The 16,571-nt window shown below is 38.8% G+C and overlaps 1 protein-coding gene across 9 annotated transcripts in view; it reads right to left on the minus strand.

Annotated features, from left to right (window-relative positions):
- KALRN (kalirin RhoGEF kinase) overlaps positions 1 to 16,571 on the minus strand; it is a 505,770-nt gene that overhangs the window by 266,029 nt on the left and 223,170 nt on the right. For all 9 annotated transcript variants that reach the window (XM_065841448.2, XM_071810806.1, XM_071810810.1 and 6 more), the window contains exons 7-8: positions 16,418 to 16,540; positions 6,461 to 6,652 (exon numbers count right to left, since the gene is read on the minus strand). In XM_065841448.2, coding sequence (XP_065697520.1) covers positions 6,461 to 6,652; positions 16,418 to 16,540 — 315 coding nt within the window. The remainder of the gene's footprint in view (positions 1 to 6,460; positions 6,653 to 16,417; positions 16,541 to 16,571) is intronic.

Below are 16,571 nucleotides of genomic sequence, written 5' to 3' on the forward strand. Positions count from 1 at the left end.
CAACATGTTTAGAAAAGAAAATCAGTTTAAAGCACAAAAGGACAGAGTTACAAATCCAGCTGTATTTGGCACTGTCTCAGCTCTCAGTCTTCCCTCAGTTGCTTACCAGTCCTTAACGCTACTAATTCGAGTAACAGAAAACTCCCATTAAAATCAATGCTGACATTCATTTCGGTGGAAGGTAGACAGTCTGTATTCAAGCAGTTTCCAACCCAGGGCCAGCTCAGTGGGATCACTAATAAGACACCAAGGCTTCAAACCCCTTGGTCACACATTTGATACTGGCCCAGGTCAGCAGTGATCAGATGCCATTACCGTCTGACAGCTGCCAAGCAGCCAGTGCAAAATGAGCTGCTGGTCTCAGTCCAGTTCCTGGTGGGCAGGCATCCATGAAAAGGGAGAAAAAAAATCATTGCTATTGCAATTAATATGGTTTAGCCCCTTGGTTGGAAGCCTTAAACAGACAGTCAGAAACTGAATAGCTTTGGGCAGTAAAGAGATGGAAAAAAAGAAATAGTCCACTCTTAAAGGCCTCCAGAGTGGTGCTGATGTACTTTGACAGAACAAATTGGGGAAGCTCCCCTGGGTGCTGCCTGTTCTTTGAAAGAAAAGAGGAATTGAGTCTCTAAGGTTCCTATCCTGTTTTTCTTTTAAGCAGGGCTTACTTCAACGACAAGCTCACATGTTCATATTTTGTCCATACTAACTGCCTAGTGCCACCTCATTACTTCTCATTAATATTTTCTCTTCCTCCACCTTTCCGCTAAGCCAGCCTGCCATACTTTTGGGCTATTTATAAAAAAAGAACAGCTAACTATACAACAGATGCTGTGCCCTGTAGGATGAATGTATAATGCCACAAAACCAACCCCAGGATCACAGCCTTATCCACTCCTGAAGTGTTCACCTGTGGCTTGTTAGTAAAGCATTCACACACAGCACGAAGGGCTGTGAGATTCAAAGCAAAGAATTTCAATTCAACCCCGGCTCTGGCATCAGCATCCTTTTTTATTAGCAGTGCAAAGCTATTCACCATGCTGCTGTGTAATGAAGGCTATAAAGTATTTGCATTGTAAACACTTCTTTTCAGCACACAAAGATTCAGCGACAAAGATGAATTCCTAAACATTCATATCTACAAAGTATAAATGCACCAGTGAAAATTGTGCTTTCTAGAAGGCTGGAGGCAAGGATGACAGGTTGTCTTGTGTTGGTTTGACTCCTGATCTGCTGAATGTCTTCAGATGAAATCCTCCAAAACACCCTTGCATAAAGCTGAAGTCATCATATTTTGTGCCAAGGTAGTGGAATTCACATCATTTCCTATTCAGTTTTCAGAGCACGGAGCTGAGATCAATCCCTTTTGGGGCTGTTACATGAACCTCTTGGTTGAAGCAGTGAACAAAAGACCTTTACACCTTATAGACCAGTGTTCCTGCTGCTGGAATCACACTGTTATTGCTCTTATCAAAACTGCTGAATTCTACCAATTTTAGTACAAGCTCTTAATAGTCAGGTTACTCACTCATATACTCATATCCCCAGACTGTGATTCACACAGCAGGTGGAAGAAGTCTCAAGAAGATCCTAGGTACATAACCACATTTCCACCTTGTTGTATCATATCTCTCTTTCATTTCTACATCTATTGTATATAGACAATGTCATATCAACAATTACATCAGTAATGTCACTTCTGCCACTAGCAGGAGCAGCTGACATTATCTGTTTTAAAAAGTTTTAAGGAATGCAGGCTGTCAGCGTTTTACTCAGATACCCCAAAACAGTGCATGGCGGTGTGTGCTGCATGTGCAGATTCATGAAGGGACATTAAATGTGTTTTTAAGAGTTTTACAGTTCATACCACAGAACTACTGATTTAGGTATTTTGAAAAAAGCACCTATGTTAATTTTTATTATTTGTCACATACTGTGGCAGACACAAAAAGGTGTTAATGTAACCATTAATTAGAAGATATGCATGTGACAAAATCGCCATTGACTGAGTTGAAAAAACATGCATTTAAAATTATAAATTGTTAACTGTTAGGTTGGAACATAGCTGTTACTGTCCACTGAATACTTAATACCATTTAAATTAATTGCTTAAATTTATAGTTACCTCATAGACTAGACTATCTCCTATTTGGAACATAAATCTCTTTAAATATTATTTGAAATGGCAGGTTCCAATAATTGTCCATGTTTTTCAAGATTTCATGAAAGATTAAGAAAAATTTCTCCTGAAAAATAAAAAGGCCTCCCAGGTACCTTTGTGCTTCTGATCCAAAAGTAACTTTAAAGTAATGACCTATACTTAGTCCTGACTCACAATCTATTCACCTAAATCGCAAATTCTGCATTAGGTCAGGTAAAAATGTATTATCAGAACAATTCTTACTAGCTTTCTTCAGGGACTGCTGTGCTGTACCACGTAGTTCCTTCAAAACACAGCTCAAATCTTTTTTAGTCCATATTTGTCCACATTTTTTGCACAGTCCTTGCTTACTTTCTATTAGGCCTCTGAGTGGAAGCTGTAGGAAAACCAGGGTGGTTCTCCTAGCCCCCAGAGAAATTAAGACCAAAGTTTGGTGTACTTTCATGCTCTGGAACAGCTGTGGGGAAAGATGGGAAGAAGGTCATGAAACTTTTCCTCAGCAACCCATAATGTCTCTTGATGCCCTGATTTTTTTTTTTTTGTATGAGGGTAGTGCTATATTTCCTGTTCTTTCTGGAATTTCCCTCTCTAATGCAGAATTTATCTTGGCCTTACCCCTGCATCTTACAGATATCAATTGGCTTTTCCTATCCTCCTGTTACTCAGATTCTTTCTCCCTTTTTTCTTTTCCTCTCTTTTTCATTTTCTTTCCACAAACAGGGGAGTTTAGGATGTGCTTAGAGAGTTCCAGGCAGAGATGAGAACAGTAGCCTTCCTGCTTGGGGAGTAATGTAATATTGAACAAACAGTCAGGGGTCAGTTTTTAGAGAAGCAACATAAATGTCTGCTTTGTGCACCTAACACCTGCTACCTTAAATAGTAATTCTGCTCGTGCATTACTCAGGGTAAACTCTCACCCAGAATTAATGGGTTAAGATCTCTTGGCTGATTGAAGACATTAATTGGTTCATTCTGATAGGATCAGTAGAGTGAGCATCTTATGAATTCTTTAGCACACTTTCAGAGATTACTTCCAGGAAAGGGAGGACACCTGGTATGTCTGCTTCCCCCAGCTGGCAGTTGGTGGGCAGGAATCTCATCTGGAGCAAATCACCAGAGTTCTCTTGAAGTCACAGTGAGATAAAACATATTGTCCTACATTCTATTGTAACTTTGAATAGCCTCAGACATACCTAAAGATACAGAAGCATGCTCTCTTTTGCACTAGAATATCTGCATGCCAGCATGAGAAAAGGAGGGGGGAGAAAAAAGAAAAGAAGAAAACAAACAAAAACCCCACCTCCTCCCAAGAAACAAACAAACAAACAAACCAACAACAAAACACAAACAAAACAAAAACGAAACAACACAAACAAATAAAAATACCAAAACAAAAACGACCAAGAGATTTGGGAAACACCTTCACTGAATATCTTGAGTTGCACCTTGACCTGGACACAGTGGTTGTTTGGAGTTTAGTTTACTGGCTTTTGATCAAACACATGTGCCGAAGGAAGCCTAGCTGAAGGCTAAGTTGGTAAGATCTTTTCCTTTTCCCTTTTCCTTTCCTTTCCTCTCCTTTCCTTTCCTCTTTTCTTGATGATGGTTTACTATGTACAAATTGTGTTTAAAAAATAATAAAAAAAAAAAGCTTTGATCCAGGAACTCATTCAGCCGAGTCCCATTCAACATGCCACATGTATCTGCAGTAAGAGCCAGAAAAGCAATGGGATGCTGAGGCACATGAAGACAGATGTGAGGTTCAATTCTCAGCAGGGTTGACTCAGCCTTTCAACCCTCCAAACCAGACAAATTGTATTCTGTGCAGTTTTCTGTGTGGGGTCTTTTGGAAGTGACCTTGAGAAACAAGTTGCTTCCTGCTCAGCTTGCATATTCTAGAGATTGTAGAGTTTTTCATTAATCTCTGTCCCAAGCCAACAACTTCCTTGCAGTCTGGGCTGTGCCAAAGGCTGAAAGATTATGGTCCTAATAGACTTGCTTCCTGTTGGCATCACAGAGAACTTCAATCAATAGGAAGGAATGAACAAAGAGGCTGTAGCAGCTTATCGCACTGGAGAGGGAAAGGCAATCTGCGTGTCAGATCGGTATGAGGGAAGCAGGGGTGCACTGTGGGAGAAATGGTTGGATCCGCAGCAAGATTACTTTTATTGACAGAACAAAGGAAGCGAAAAAAGATTTGATCTGCAACAAAGAAAATAGTGGGTTTATCTACATCTTTGCTTCAGAGATTTAAGCTGTGTTTATTGTAAAATAACAAAGACCCGATCTGACTTAAAAAAAAAATAAAAATCAATGCTGGGTGGTGCCAAATAATAGAGTCACCGTTGGAAGGAATGCTTGGTAGACAGCAGACTGAGTTATAGACCAAATCCCAAATCTTAATACTATACAGAGATCAAATGACTAAGTTATTAGCATTCAAGTTATTGGTTTATCCTACCAGAGTTACTAAAGCAAGGTCAAAATTTTAGTCCTGACTAATCAACACGCTGACTCCCACGTTTCTTTCTTGCAGCAGTCTGAGTTTACAGACTTCACATCGGCACTTATCTTCCACTGAATTGTCTCTTATTGCAAGTGAGCAGCAACTGCTGTTCACAATTAGCAAATTCTCCAGTCTGGTTAGTAATGAGTGAATGGCTCCTGTCTGGCAGTACAATGTTAAGTTCTTTACGAAGAGGTGTCAAGGCAGGACCGTGTTTTTCACACCCATTCATTCAATTGTAAAGAAAAAAAGACACAAGGCTGGAAGGGACATTAAAGTAGCTTTTTTTCAAGTTAAAACTGAGGTAAAATACCCATTTTTACAGCGTTCAAAAGACAGGAAGACAAAAAAAAAATTAGCTTGACAGACAGTTCAATACAGCTTTCTGGTTTATTGCCTTTCATGCTATGCAATACCTCAGCAACCCCTTCATAAACTGCAAACAAGTCTGACACGTCAGAAAAATAGGAGATTGCTCATAAAAAGAAAAAACCAAAATGAAACAAAACAAAAACCAAAAAAAACCAAGAAAGGAACCCCAAACATCAAACAAATCGAAATAAGCAAGAAAGAACTAATTTATTAGTAAACATTCTCATTTTGACTATTGACTCGATATAAATTATTTTCTGACTTTTCTTTATGAGCATATGATGACTGACAATTTTTAACAAGAAGACTACAACTAAATACTACAGTGCCAACTCTACATGGAGGAAAGTACTTGTACTGGGCATCATCTTGGTGTAACAGTCCCCTTAGAGCCACTGAGTGGCTTACATGTGTAAGTGCCCAGTAGGGTGAGTAATTGCTCTATGCTGTGGGCTGTTGTCAATAGGAAACACAAAATAAAGAAAAATCCATTATAATTCTATGGTCAGAAACGAGCAACAAAGAAAATCTTTACTGTTCGAGCTAAGCTCTTCCACACGTATATTCTGGCTTTTGAGGCAGAGTTTCTGGGTTATCAGTTATAATTTCTTCTTCAGACATTGGAAGTATGGTTCATTCTATAAATATCAAACACACCCACCTAGTTTTTTTGATATTAACTACTTGGAAACACAAGCTCACAACCATACTGAAGAAAGCCCCTAAGCAGTGTTTGTCACTGGAAAATGAATGTGATCAAAGTTGAATTGTCACTCATTTTCACATTTTTTTAGCTATGAAATTATGGAATAATTCTGGTAGTTGTTAAAGACACAAACCAGAGTTCAGGGACATGGAAAATCTTCTTAGACATTCCTAGCTGTCTCTGAAGCCTCTACTTAGTGAAGTCTAACAAAGTTTGGGACTATGGAGAGTACTGCAGGAGTAAGTAGTGGAATTAATTCTATGAGATTCATTAACAATTATATTATTTAGCTTCTAGAAATTATCTGCTGGTACGGGTCTATGTCATGTGTGTGAATATTCCCATGCACATTGCACATACAACATCTACATATGAGTGCAGAGACATACCGTTTTCCTGACCATAATACTCCTGAATTTATTCGCAGCACTGATGAAATATTAGGCAACAGAAATAAAGCAGCATGTTAGTGCACTAGTGCACTGCAGTTATGATCAGATTCTTTCTCATTACTAAGACTTAAACATTTTCTTACCCACTCAGGGAACATGTACCAGATTTTGGGGGAAATGTTGCTATTTGTTTTTGAGGCACTGACCCACTAGGAACAAGACTCTTAACCTCTCTGCACATTAGCTAAAAGCCATTAGGTAAAATTGCAGCATCATCATTACCAAAGTAGCAAAGAATCATTTTGCTAGTCACAAAAGCATCTCACCTGTTCAGCTTTCTGGTGAAAGACTGCAGACATGGCTAAGATGGTGCTGCGCTCATCCAGAGCTGCAGCAAAACTCTTCCACTCTTGATCCAGCTGGCTGGATATTTGTTTAATTTGCTGGGAAGCATAATGGCCTGCCTCGGAAAGCCTTGACGCAACAGACATGATCCGATTGATGTTGACATAGGCATTCTGAAAATTAAAAAGCACACATAAATAAAGAGAAGAAATAACCGTGACCACCCTCTGACTTCATTATGCATTCCGAACACCATCAGTTGGAGTAAAGCCGAGCAGTTCAGTCACAGCAATCAACCACACGCTTTAATATGTATGAATAGCAGGCAGACTAACTTCCACTCTAAAAATACCTCCCTCAGGAATCTTTTTGCACATCTATGCCATCATCTAACACCGTTATCTCCCCCTTTCCACTTGAATTTATTTATGTAAAACTAATTTGCCATTGCTATTTACTCACCTGTTAGGGCCTACTCATTGCTCCTACCTTATTCTTGATATTTCTGTTGCATTGCTTCATATTTCTGGATGTTAAATCCACATATTCATAAGTGAAATGTTTGCTTTCTGTCCTTAGAGAACTCTCTGATAAACCTTTATAGACATGAAGCATGAACAAATGGAAAAGTCTTACAGAATTTAAAAGAGTTCATGTAAGAGTTTCCATAGAAATGTATATTAAATCATATTCTTTGGTTAAAATGTTATCTTTTTTTGCAGGTTATTTTAAGCTGTTCTCCAGCAGAGATACCATTTAACTACATTCTGAATTTAGAAGGAATCAAAAAGCCTACTAAAAGAGTGACATTTTCTGTTCTTTCATAAGAATTTTCCATGATGGTTTTTATTCAGCCTTGAAGTAGTGGAAGGATAGTTCTTTCTCAAACTGAACTACGGACAGTAATGTTATTGCATTAAAATAGCCTCGTTCTGGATAGGAATGTAAACCTGAAAATAGTCATCATGACAGTATCTTACAAAGATGCACCATCAAAAGAAAAATGACAGATGTCTTCCAGATTTCTGGAATGGTATTTGATATAAACATTCTCCTTTCTCTTTCCTCCTCACCAGAGGAAAGGAACATCCCAGAATTTGAGGTATTTTGCTAATGTCGGCTCACTGATTTCTTGTCTCACTGGAGTATTTGAAAACAACTTTGGTTTTTGGAATTTCAGAGTAGAATCTGTAAGACTCTTATGCACAAGGACAGACAGAGCCCTGATGATTTTAACAGTATTACTCATGGGCAAATAATAAATCAGAGGTGGAAGTGTTGAAGCAGGATCTCATCATAGTGAGTGGGAGCACAATGTGGAAAGATATCTGCCAAGGTAAACATGAAACACAACAGAGCACTGCCAAGGTGGGCACAGGTCCAAACTTAGTTGGGAAGCAGAGTGAAGTGTGTCTGCAAAGTGTGTGGGATACCTACAAAGTACACTCATCACACCTGTAAGTGCTCAAGGAAATAACGATGGGGCCACAGCCCTTACAGACACTCTGCTCTCCCTCGCAGAACTATGACTGTGACAGCTGTCACATAAATAACACATCTAAAGCAATACTCAACCTCCAAGTATGCACTTTTTTTTCTTTTTTCTTTCCCCCTTATCACCTAGCCTTTTCTTTAAAATTGAATTTGGTTCTAAGTTGTCAGATTAAAGAATTTTTTTTTTGTTTTTTTTTTTTGGTTTTTTTTTGTTACAGTTAGAGAAACCAATCAAAACTATTTTGGAGTTTAAAGTATACTAAAAAAAGATATTATGATTTGGAATTTTGACCACCAGCCGCAGTCAAACACTTCTTTGTGTCTCTCTAAGTTAGAAACTAAAATTTAAATATATAAGTCTTTCTCCCAGAAAGTCTTAATGACTGAGCCTCAGCCAAGATAATTTTACAACATTTCAGGTCAGTTCTTCTGCTGGAAAGCAGTGCAGCATCGCTATGGTTGCTGGAGGTTGGATGAGTTGCCCCAAATGAAGACATGAAACTTGGCTGTGTCTGAAGGAAAAGTTCCTGAAGAAGTTTAGATTTCATGTTAAAAATAGTTGTTTTCATCTTGCCTCTTTTTTCTCTACACAATTATCTCAGACATTGCAATGCAATAAGGATGGAGGAAAACAACTGTGAATTCCTTAGTTCCCCATAGCTACAGTATACAGATGTACTATAATAACTAGTAGAAGGGTAAAGGTAAGATTAGTTGAAATACAGCAGATGTTCCTAGAGTCTGTTTTTTAAGTTAGGGGGATTTATATATTCTTATGTTTGTTTGTTATATTTTTATACAGAGATGAAGAATTTTATGGATGAAATTTCACTTTGCTAGATGAGGATTTTTCATGGAAGAGTACCAACGTGTCCTGTAGCCAAGCCCCTGACTCCATAGCTCTTCCAACAGAAAGCGAGTAGCAGTTTGGGAATCACCTGCTCACACCTCCATTCTTGGTGCACCAAGGGGAACTGCCTTGGGAAACAGAGGCTCCAGAGCTTCCCCTGTTATTTTCTGAGCAATAAATGGATTCAAGTGTAGTATCACACGTGATGTGCTCTCCTGTATACATCAAACAGGTAGTACAATGGAAACACCTCCTACTTCGGGGCATGCACTCTACATCTGCTCTATCAGTCCCACCTCAGTGAAGCAGAGACATTGAAGTGGGGCTTGGACACACACTACTTGTCTAAGGTTTCACAGAAAAACAAGACAAAGACTTGGCTAAAGATCTGTAACTTGAAATAGCACATCCTACCAGACGTAACATATTTTACAGTCTCAGGACCCTGACCCAGTGTCACTGTTTTTGGGAAAGATGAGATCTCTGGGAAAGATTGGGAAAGATGGGATGGACTGTGGTGGATTGAGGTCAAACGCAATAGGGCTTCAAGGCATTCCAGAGTTCAGTTTCAGGAGAAAAAACGTAGATTTGACCACAATCCACAAAACACAAAATATTTCTTAATACAATAAAATTGTAAGCTGCTTTTTTTCATCTTTATCTGCCAATGTGTGATGTTCTGAGTAAAATGGAAGAAAAATCTAGGCTGCCAAAATTCAACTGTTGACATTTCACAAAGTTAAACCTTCCTTTCCCCTCTGGTTTGTTCACCTCTAAATATGAATGAATGAATGAGTGAATGAATGAATGAATGCAGATTTTTCTATGTCACTGTTATATAGATCTTCTCATCCTAACAGGAAGTAAATTAAATAATTCTTGTGACTGTTTTTCCTTTAGGCTGGAAAATCCACTACTAGTAGGTTCATAGAGAGTCTCACTTTAAATATAACCTAAGGGCCTAATCTTTTTTCAAAACCGAGAGGTGTCCCCAAAGAGGACAGCAAGAGATTACAGATTTATGGCTATACAGGACTACAACAGGTCAAACAATGAGAAAACAACATACTAATGTTTAGAAGTAAGGATGAAAGCACTTCAGTTGACATTCTGTTGTAGCAACATGAGGATGCACTCAATTTTTGGCTAATATATATCCTTTATCATTGAAAATCTTTATTTTAGATGTATTTGCAGACTTTGCAAAAACACTCCCCATGTTAGAGTTAATTTTTCATTGACTATTTCAACTTTGAAAATTTAGTCAAAAACCAGGATTCTTCCATTCTAAAAATCCCTTGACTGGCAAACAAAAAAAATATTTCCCTACATCTACATCAGCATTACGATATGCAAGAGTTTCTTTTACAGATCAGGAAAGCCTCGTGCAACGCCTCACAAGTGCACATACCCCTCTTTGTCCACCAGTTCTCTAGTCCATTTCTGTCACGTAAGCAAGGCCTTAATTCTGGCCATCAATGTCTATAACAAAACTGTTCCTTCCGGCAATCACTGGTAAGGTCCCCAACACCTGGCAGGACAACAGCCCTCAATCTCAGCAATAAGTGCTGACAGGAGTGGAGTTTCGATTGTGGAATGATCTCCCACAGGGGAATAGACTAATTCAGCCCCGATCATCTAGCAGATATACTGGGAGAACTTTCCTCTTAATTAAACCCTCCAACTCTAGCTGGAACAGTCCTTTCTTCTAATACACATGTAAAAAGAATACCTTACACTCACAAAAGAAAAATGAGCAGTGAGAAGCATTAAATCTGCAATAAACTTGGCTGTGCTCATCTCATTTCCTAGAGAACTAGTTGAGATATTGTGATGGCAAGCAGCGAAGGTGAGATGCATAAGAAAGGTTTTGCAGATTAATCAAAGGCAAAATGCAATTGTTGCAAAGTTGTCCTTTAAAATATAATAAAAAACCAACCAGCTTGCCCTGTGTTTCTGTGAGTTTAGAAACCATCTGTGAAATGAACCTAACACATAAATCGAAAGCAGAATGTTTCAGTGACAAAATAAACTCATAAGGTTTCCTTAAGACCTTTAAGTTCCAATAAAAAGCCAATTCTATGTAGCATGTTGCAGAATAATATTGGATGGCATTTTAGCTCAGCCTACATAGTGAAAAATACCATTCATTTAAGATAAATGTTGGGAATTTTCAACAGACATCATTAGCCTTTACGTGATGATTATAATGTGTTTGAAATATATTGTGACTTTCTTAGGACCTCTATCTAGTGTCAGACAGCTCTAACTCCCTGACAGCAGGGCAGGCAGCAATGCCAGCACTGAACACTGCCATTTTTATGTGCACCCCACAGAAAGTGATAACTCATGCTTTAAGGAGGTTAACGGATCCAGGCGTAAAAAACTTCTGCCAGAGGAAATAGAAATAACTTCAGTCGGAACAAATGGCACATATACCACGTATCCAAGTAGAGAGCTACAACCAGTATGCCTTGTGTCATATTGAAACTGTTTTTTTTCTTTAGTGAATTTACTGGATTGAGATTACTCACAAAATGTTGGAGCTAAATATTCATCTTTGTGAAAAGTATTATTGCCTCAGTATAAACATTATACAGCTGCGATAAAGACTAACATAATTTATTTTGAAACTGAAGCGAAAACAAGCACTGCTTTGAATCACAGAAAAAATATCTGTGGTCCTTATGTGAAAGAAAAATACCATACTACAGTTTATTACCTCGAATACATGACTTCTCCACATCCCACATTGTTCATTTAAAAAGAATTATTATTGTAAAAAACAGAGTAACACATTGTTTTTTTGAAGAAGGAGCTTTGGTCACAGAACGCTTACAGACATTTATAGGAAGAGCGTGGGACAAAAGGCATGACCCAATAAACATTTTGAGAGTATATTTTGTAGAGGAACTGAAGATAATATTTCAACTATTAATTATGTCAGGCTTATAAGACACTAGGCATAGTGTGAAGAAAACAAAACACCTTAGAGATCCAAGATCTAATCCAACTTTCCCTGAAGTTTGTAGAGTTTTTCCCTGCAAAACATAGAGCCATCCTCAGATATGTTTTCTGCCTTATCTTCTCTCAATACTGATTTTAATGTATTGACAAAACAAAATAAACCCCAAAGCCATAAACAACCCCAAGCACCACAGCCAATAAGAGTGCTTCAAGTTCTCATGATTTTGTTACTGAGATTCACAATAGTTGAACTATTCTCAATCCAGTTGCTGGGATTAATATATTGCCTAAAAAAAATTAGATCTAGTTAAATTATAAAACAAATTTCTAGCAAAATCACAATTATAAAGCAAGCTCCCAGAGAAAGTTTATAGTGTGATCTAGTTCACCCTTGAGACTCAGAAACCGAAAGATTTATACTAAAAAATTCAGCACCACTTAAGTGGGTTTGAGAAGTCATTCTTCTTGAACTGATCTCCATGTCTGAGGCATAGTAACTAAATATTTGAGTTTTGTAATTACCATAAGAAAGCTTAAAGGCTCATCAGATATGAATATAGTTTGAATTTTTAATTCATTCAAACTCACCTGAATCTTAAGTTTTCAGACTTGGGTGGGTCACAATAACCTACTTGGGATTTCAAACAGATCTGGGAGTAATAACCTCCCCATTCTCTGGTAAAGAAACAGGAAAGGATTCCTGTTGTTTTCTTTTTGCAGCCAAGGGTATTACATGAACAAATTAAAGAATACTGGATTATAAACGCAAATGAGTACATACAGAACAGTAAATTCAGCAGAGTTATAGTTTTCTCTATAACAACTTCTGCATTATGTTACTTAATCCTAATCCTTAACTTCACAAATATTTATCTTAATGCAAGACGATTTTTGATGTGCAAAGGTAATTAAAGTATATAAATATTGTAGGAGGAGAGCCTTTGGCAACAGACTGCAAAGCAGAACCCATTTCTTCCTGTGAAAGTGTGTAGCACCTAGAACAGTGACCTAAACTTCATACTCTTACTACAATATGAATATTATCAAATAATATGCACTAGCCATTTTGAAACAGTCTCCAACAAAAATCAAATGGTAGCATGAATAACTGAAAATGTTGCCATAAAAATAAGACAGTTGAATGAAGGCAGTTGTGCAGTAGCAATCACACGATTATGTGTTTGTAACATCACTGACTGTAATTTTCTTAGAGAAAACTCTACTGTATAAAAGAAACCAAAACCCACAGCAGACTGTGCATCGGAAAACCTGGCAAAACACACAGACCTTGTATATCCTGCCTCAAGAAGCTGCAATTGTTTGTGGTGGTTCTTTCCTGCTAGTTTCTCCATTTTCAGCAAGATTTCTCTTCACTAAAGCAGTGTTACACATAAAACAGACGTGATCCATATTTCTAGCCCCATTTCTCCAACAACCGAAGCATGACTCAGATTGTTGAGTAGGCTTGGAGTATGTAATGTCCTACCACTATGGCCATAGGCATAACCCGTCTTTCTCTGTTTTCACTTCATTTAAGTCAGTCAGTCTGTCTGGAGTCCATTGCTAAGCATCACTGACTCTTTCCTTGAACAAATGCAGCAGCTTCATCCTCAGTGCAGCGTGTCTCCACACGGGTTTGCACCAGCTCTTGTGCACACCAAGAGACAAAACCATCTACCACAGGAGCCGCCTGTGGCCAGGAAAGGGTCGTTTTAGTTTCTATCTTCTCCAGGTCTCCCTGCATGTTTTACCACAACTGGAGTGACTAGTATGCAGCCCAACACCCTGATGCAGCAAGCTGATGTCTCCTGCATGCTAACGCCCTCATATTCACAATACTGACTTTTGAGCAGAGCAGAAGTCACTTTGCATTTTTGTAGCAAAAAATCTGTTCCATCTACAAAATCCATCACTGCTGACAGCAGCACTATGCTGGTATAAGAACTGCAGCTCCAGGTTGGTTCAAGTAGCCTGCAGCTTAAGGTTATTACCCTTTTCCCACTATTTTCCAAATGTCCTTTCAGCTTGATACACTCCCACATCTACTATTTCAAAAATAAGATGCCCACCCCTCTGCAAGGCAGCAGCCCTGTTTAATTGCACAAGTCAACCTCACCAGGCTGTAAAAGTCACTTCAGCTGCCAGCCTGTGCAATGCTAGCATTGAAATCCCCTCTAGAAACGCTATTGTGGAGACACGTAATCCAAATACAGGCCTTTCAGCATTATAGAAACTCTTGAGAAACCTATTTGATCATGAGGAATTTCAAACACCAAGTAAAACTGGTATTCCTGATAAATACTATGTAAGCCTCATTTAGTATTAAACAATAAAATAAAGAAAGGAAAATTGTAGCCCTGAGTTGCATCTGTATCCTGAAGTATTTCTGTTGTCTTTTTGTCTTTTTTATCCTGACTTTGTCATACTGTCAATAACAATACCACAACTCCTTATGTAACCTCTGTACCTGAAATCTAAGAAATCCAAGTTGAATAAACTGTGCCTGTTTGCTGTATGAATAAATCTTTATCCAAAACCAAAATGAAACATCACCCCATCAGAGGGGATCCAAAGTCTGAAATTCAGCTAGAGCTAAAAGAAAATGAGCATATAGGAAATGATACACAGGTAGGTCTCTCTTTCAGTTATGTTTATGTGCAGATTATGTGAGAACTGATATATTAGATGTATTTGTTATATTGTGGGGTTCCCACACACAATCATATATTTCAGTCTAATTAGTTAGAGCAGAATTGAGTGCCACGTCTCACTGTACTTATAGGTTGGAAGTGAAAAGTGCTTGCTATTCATGCCCTTCCACATAGGTCCCCTGTGTTAAAGAGATGGAGGATAAAATCTTCGTAGATTCATTCCTGCTGACTGTATGGGCTTCCATATGACTATACATGTGTGTGGGTTATACTGGAGATGGTGTAAAATGTGTGGCACGTCATCTGTCACACTCTTTTCCCTCAGAAGAAAAGATCTCTCTCCTGGGCAGCTCTATCAGATGGGAGTTTGGCAGCACTGAGATGGCACTGCTAAGAGCCACAGCACAGCCACCAAGAGAACCCGGCCACCAGAAGTTCCCCCAAGATCTTTGCAAATGTCTGTTGCAGACAAATGTAAGAAAAATGGAGGAAAATAACTTTTCTTCAAGTAGGTGGAACCCTCCCTGTCACCAACTAATTTTCTGTTAAAACTGCTTCCAAGTTTAGCTCCCAGTTATTTTAATAAAATACTACTGTACAGCACCACAAAAAGGATAAAGGGAGGTCCTCCTGCTTGCCTCTTCTAGTGGTGTTTTCTGAATAATTACGAATGACTTTGCATCTTTCATAATTCAAATGACTTTTAATGCACTGACCTTCAGTGGACACATTTGTTAGGATTCTGTGAGCAGCAGTATCATATGAAGGCCACGCTATCCTGCATTTTGCTAGATGGTGTTGTGATAGCAAGCTTAACAATCAGGTGCCTCGAGTCTGTTTTTCAGTCCTCCTTTCAATTTTAATCACAATAAATACACTAATAGCCATTATAAACATTTCTCACCTTCCACTCTTATACAATGCCCTAGTGAGGCACAGTGCTTTACTGAGCAATAGCTAGGTCAGCAGAAATGACCGGAGGAATTTAGGTCAGAGAAGTTAATTACCTGCTCTGGGATTTGGCCAGAATACTAGGGTTAATATCTGTAATCATGAAAGTAGTATGTGGCCTTCAATGACCTTGGGTCATCAGGACTTTTTTCACATTTCAGACAACTGCTCTCAAGTACCTTGCCCTTTGGCAGCACAGTCAGACATGGTTTAGTGACTTATACCATCAACTTTAATATCAGCCACCACCTTGGAGGTCTTAGCCCCACTGCAGCTGTACTCTGAGGGTGCACAGCATGAAGAGGGACACCTGCAGCAGCCGCTTCACTCAGGACCAGCTTTTGTGCAGGTGACAGTGAGCGTTCAGAGAGGGCTCATCTCTGCATTGTGCAACTGCAGCAGGGGGTGTGCACGCATTTTCATAAGGCAGTGCAACAATCAAAACACCAATACATTCTGTCCTCATTTCTGTGCTGAAAGCACAGCAATTTCCAGAACAAACACCCTACACCTGGAAAGAATAAGAAAGTGAGAAAAGCACTTATAAATGTATAATGATGTTTTAAAAAAACAAAAAGAGAAAAAAAACAAAGGTAAGTTGAGGAGCATTCAAAAAGACTGACCAATTAACTATTGAAAAAGCCAAACTGCCACTGTGGCCACAACTGACAGCTTGGTTAGCTTCTCTTTTCCAAGGTTTTGAAAAGTATCTTTTGCAGGGTGTGAGGGGAAAATAATAAATTATTAAGCTGTTGCCTACAGCTCTCATTAATTCCTGGTCAAAGAAATGTCAGAAACGTTTGAAAAATATTGTATTTCTTCTCCAAAATGTAAACAAAGTCCACAGGACTGTGCTGCTCTTAAGTCAAGAGCAATACCCTGCCTCCCAGAAATCGCGCTGCTACAGCAGCCCAGCCTGACCCTCCTCACTTCACTTTCCACAGGTCTGTGGTGCTCTCAAAACTGCCGTCCCTTTCCTCACCCTTGTGCACAGACTGGCTGTTCACAACACGTCCTCAACTCACCATGGAATTCATGGCAAAGTGGTTGTGCTGCGTCTGGAGGTCAAGGGCATGTTGGTAGCTCACGCCGATCTCCGTGTGACTCTGCAGGAACAATTCTTTGTTGTGGCTGATCCAGTCAAACATCTAGAAGTATTCACATAGGGGGGGGAAAAAA

Source organism: Patagioenas fasciata, chromosome 7, assembly GCF_037038585.1.
Source record: "Patagioenas fasciata isolate bPatFas1 chromosome 7, bPatFas1.hap1, whole genome shotgun sequence".
In the NCBI taxonomy this organism is placed as follows: domain Eukaryota; kingdom Metazoa; phylum Chordata; class Aves; order Columbiformes; family Columbidae; genus Patagioenas; species Patagioenas fasciata.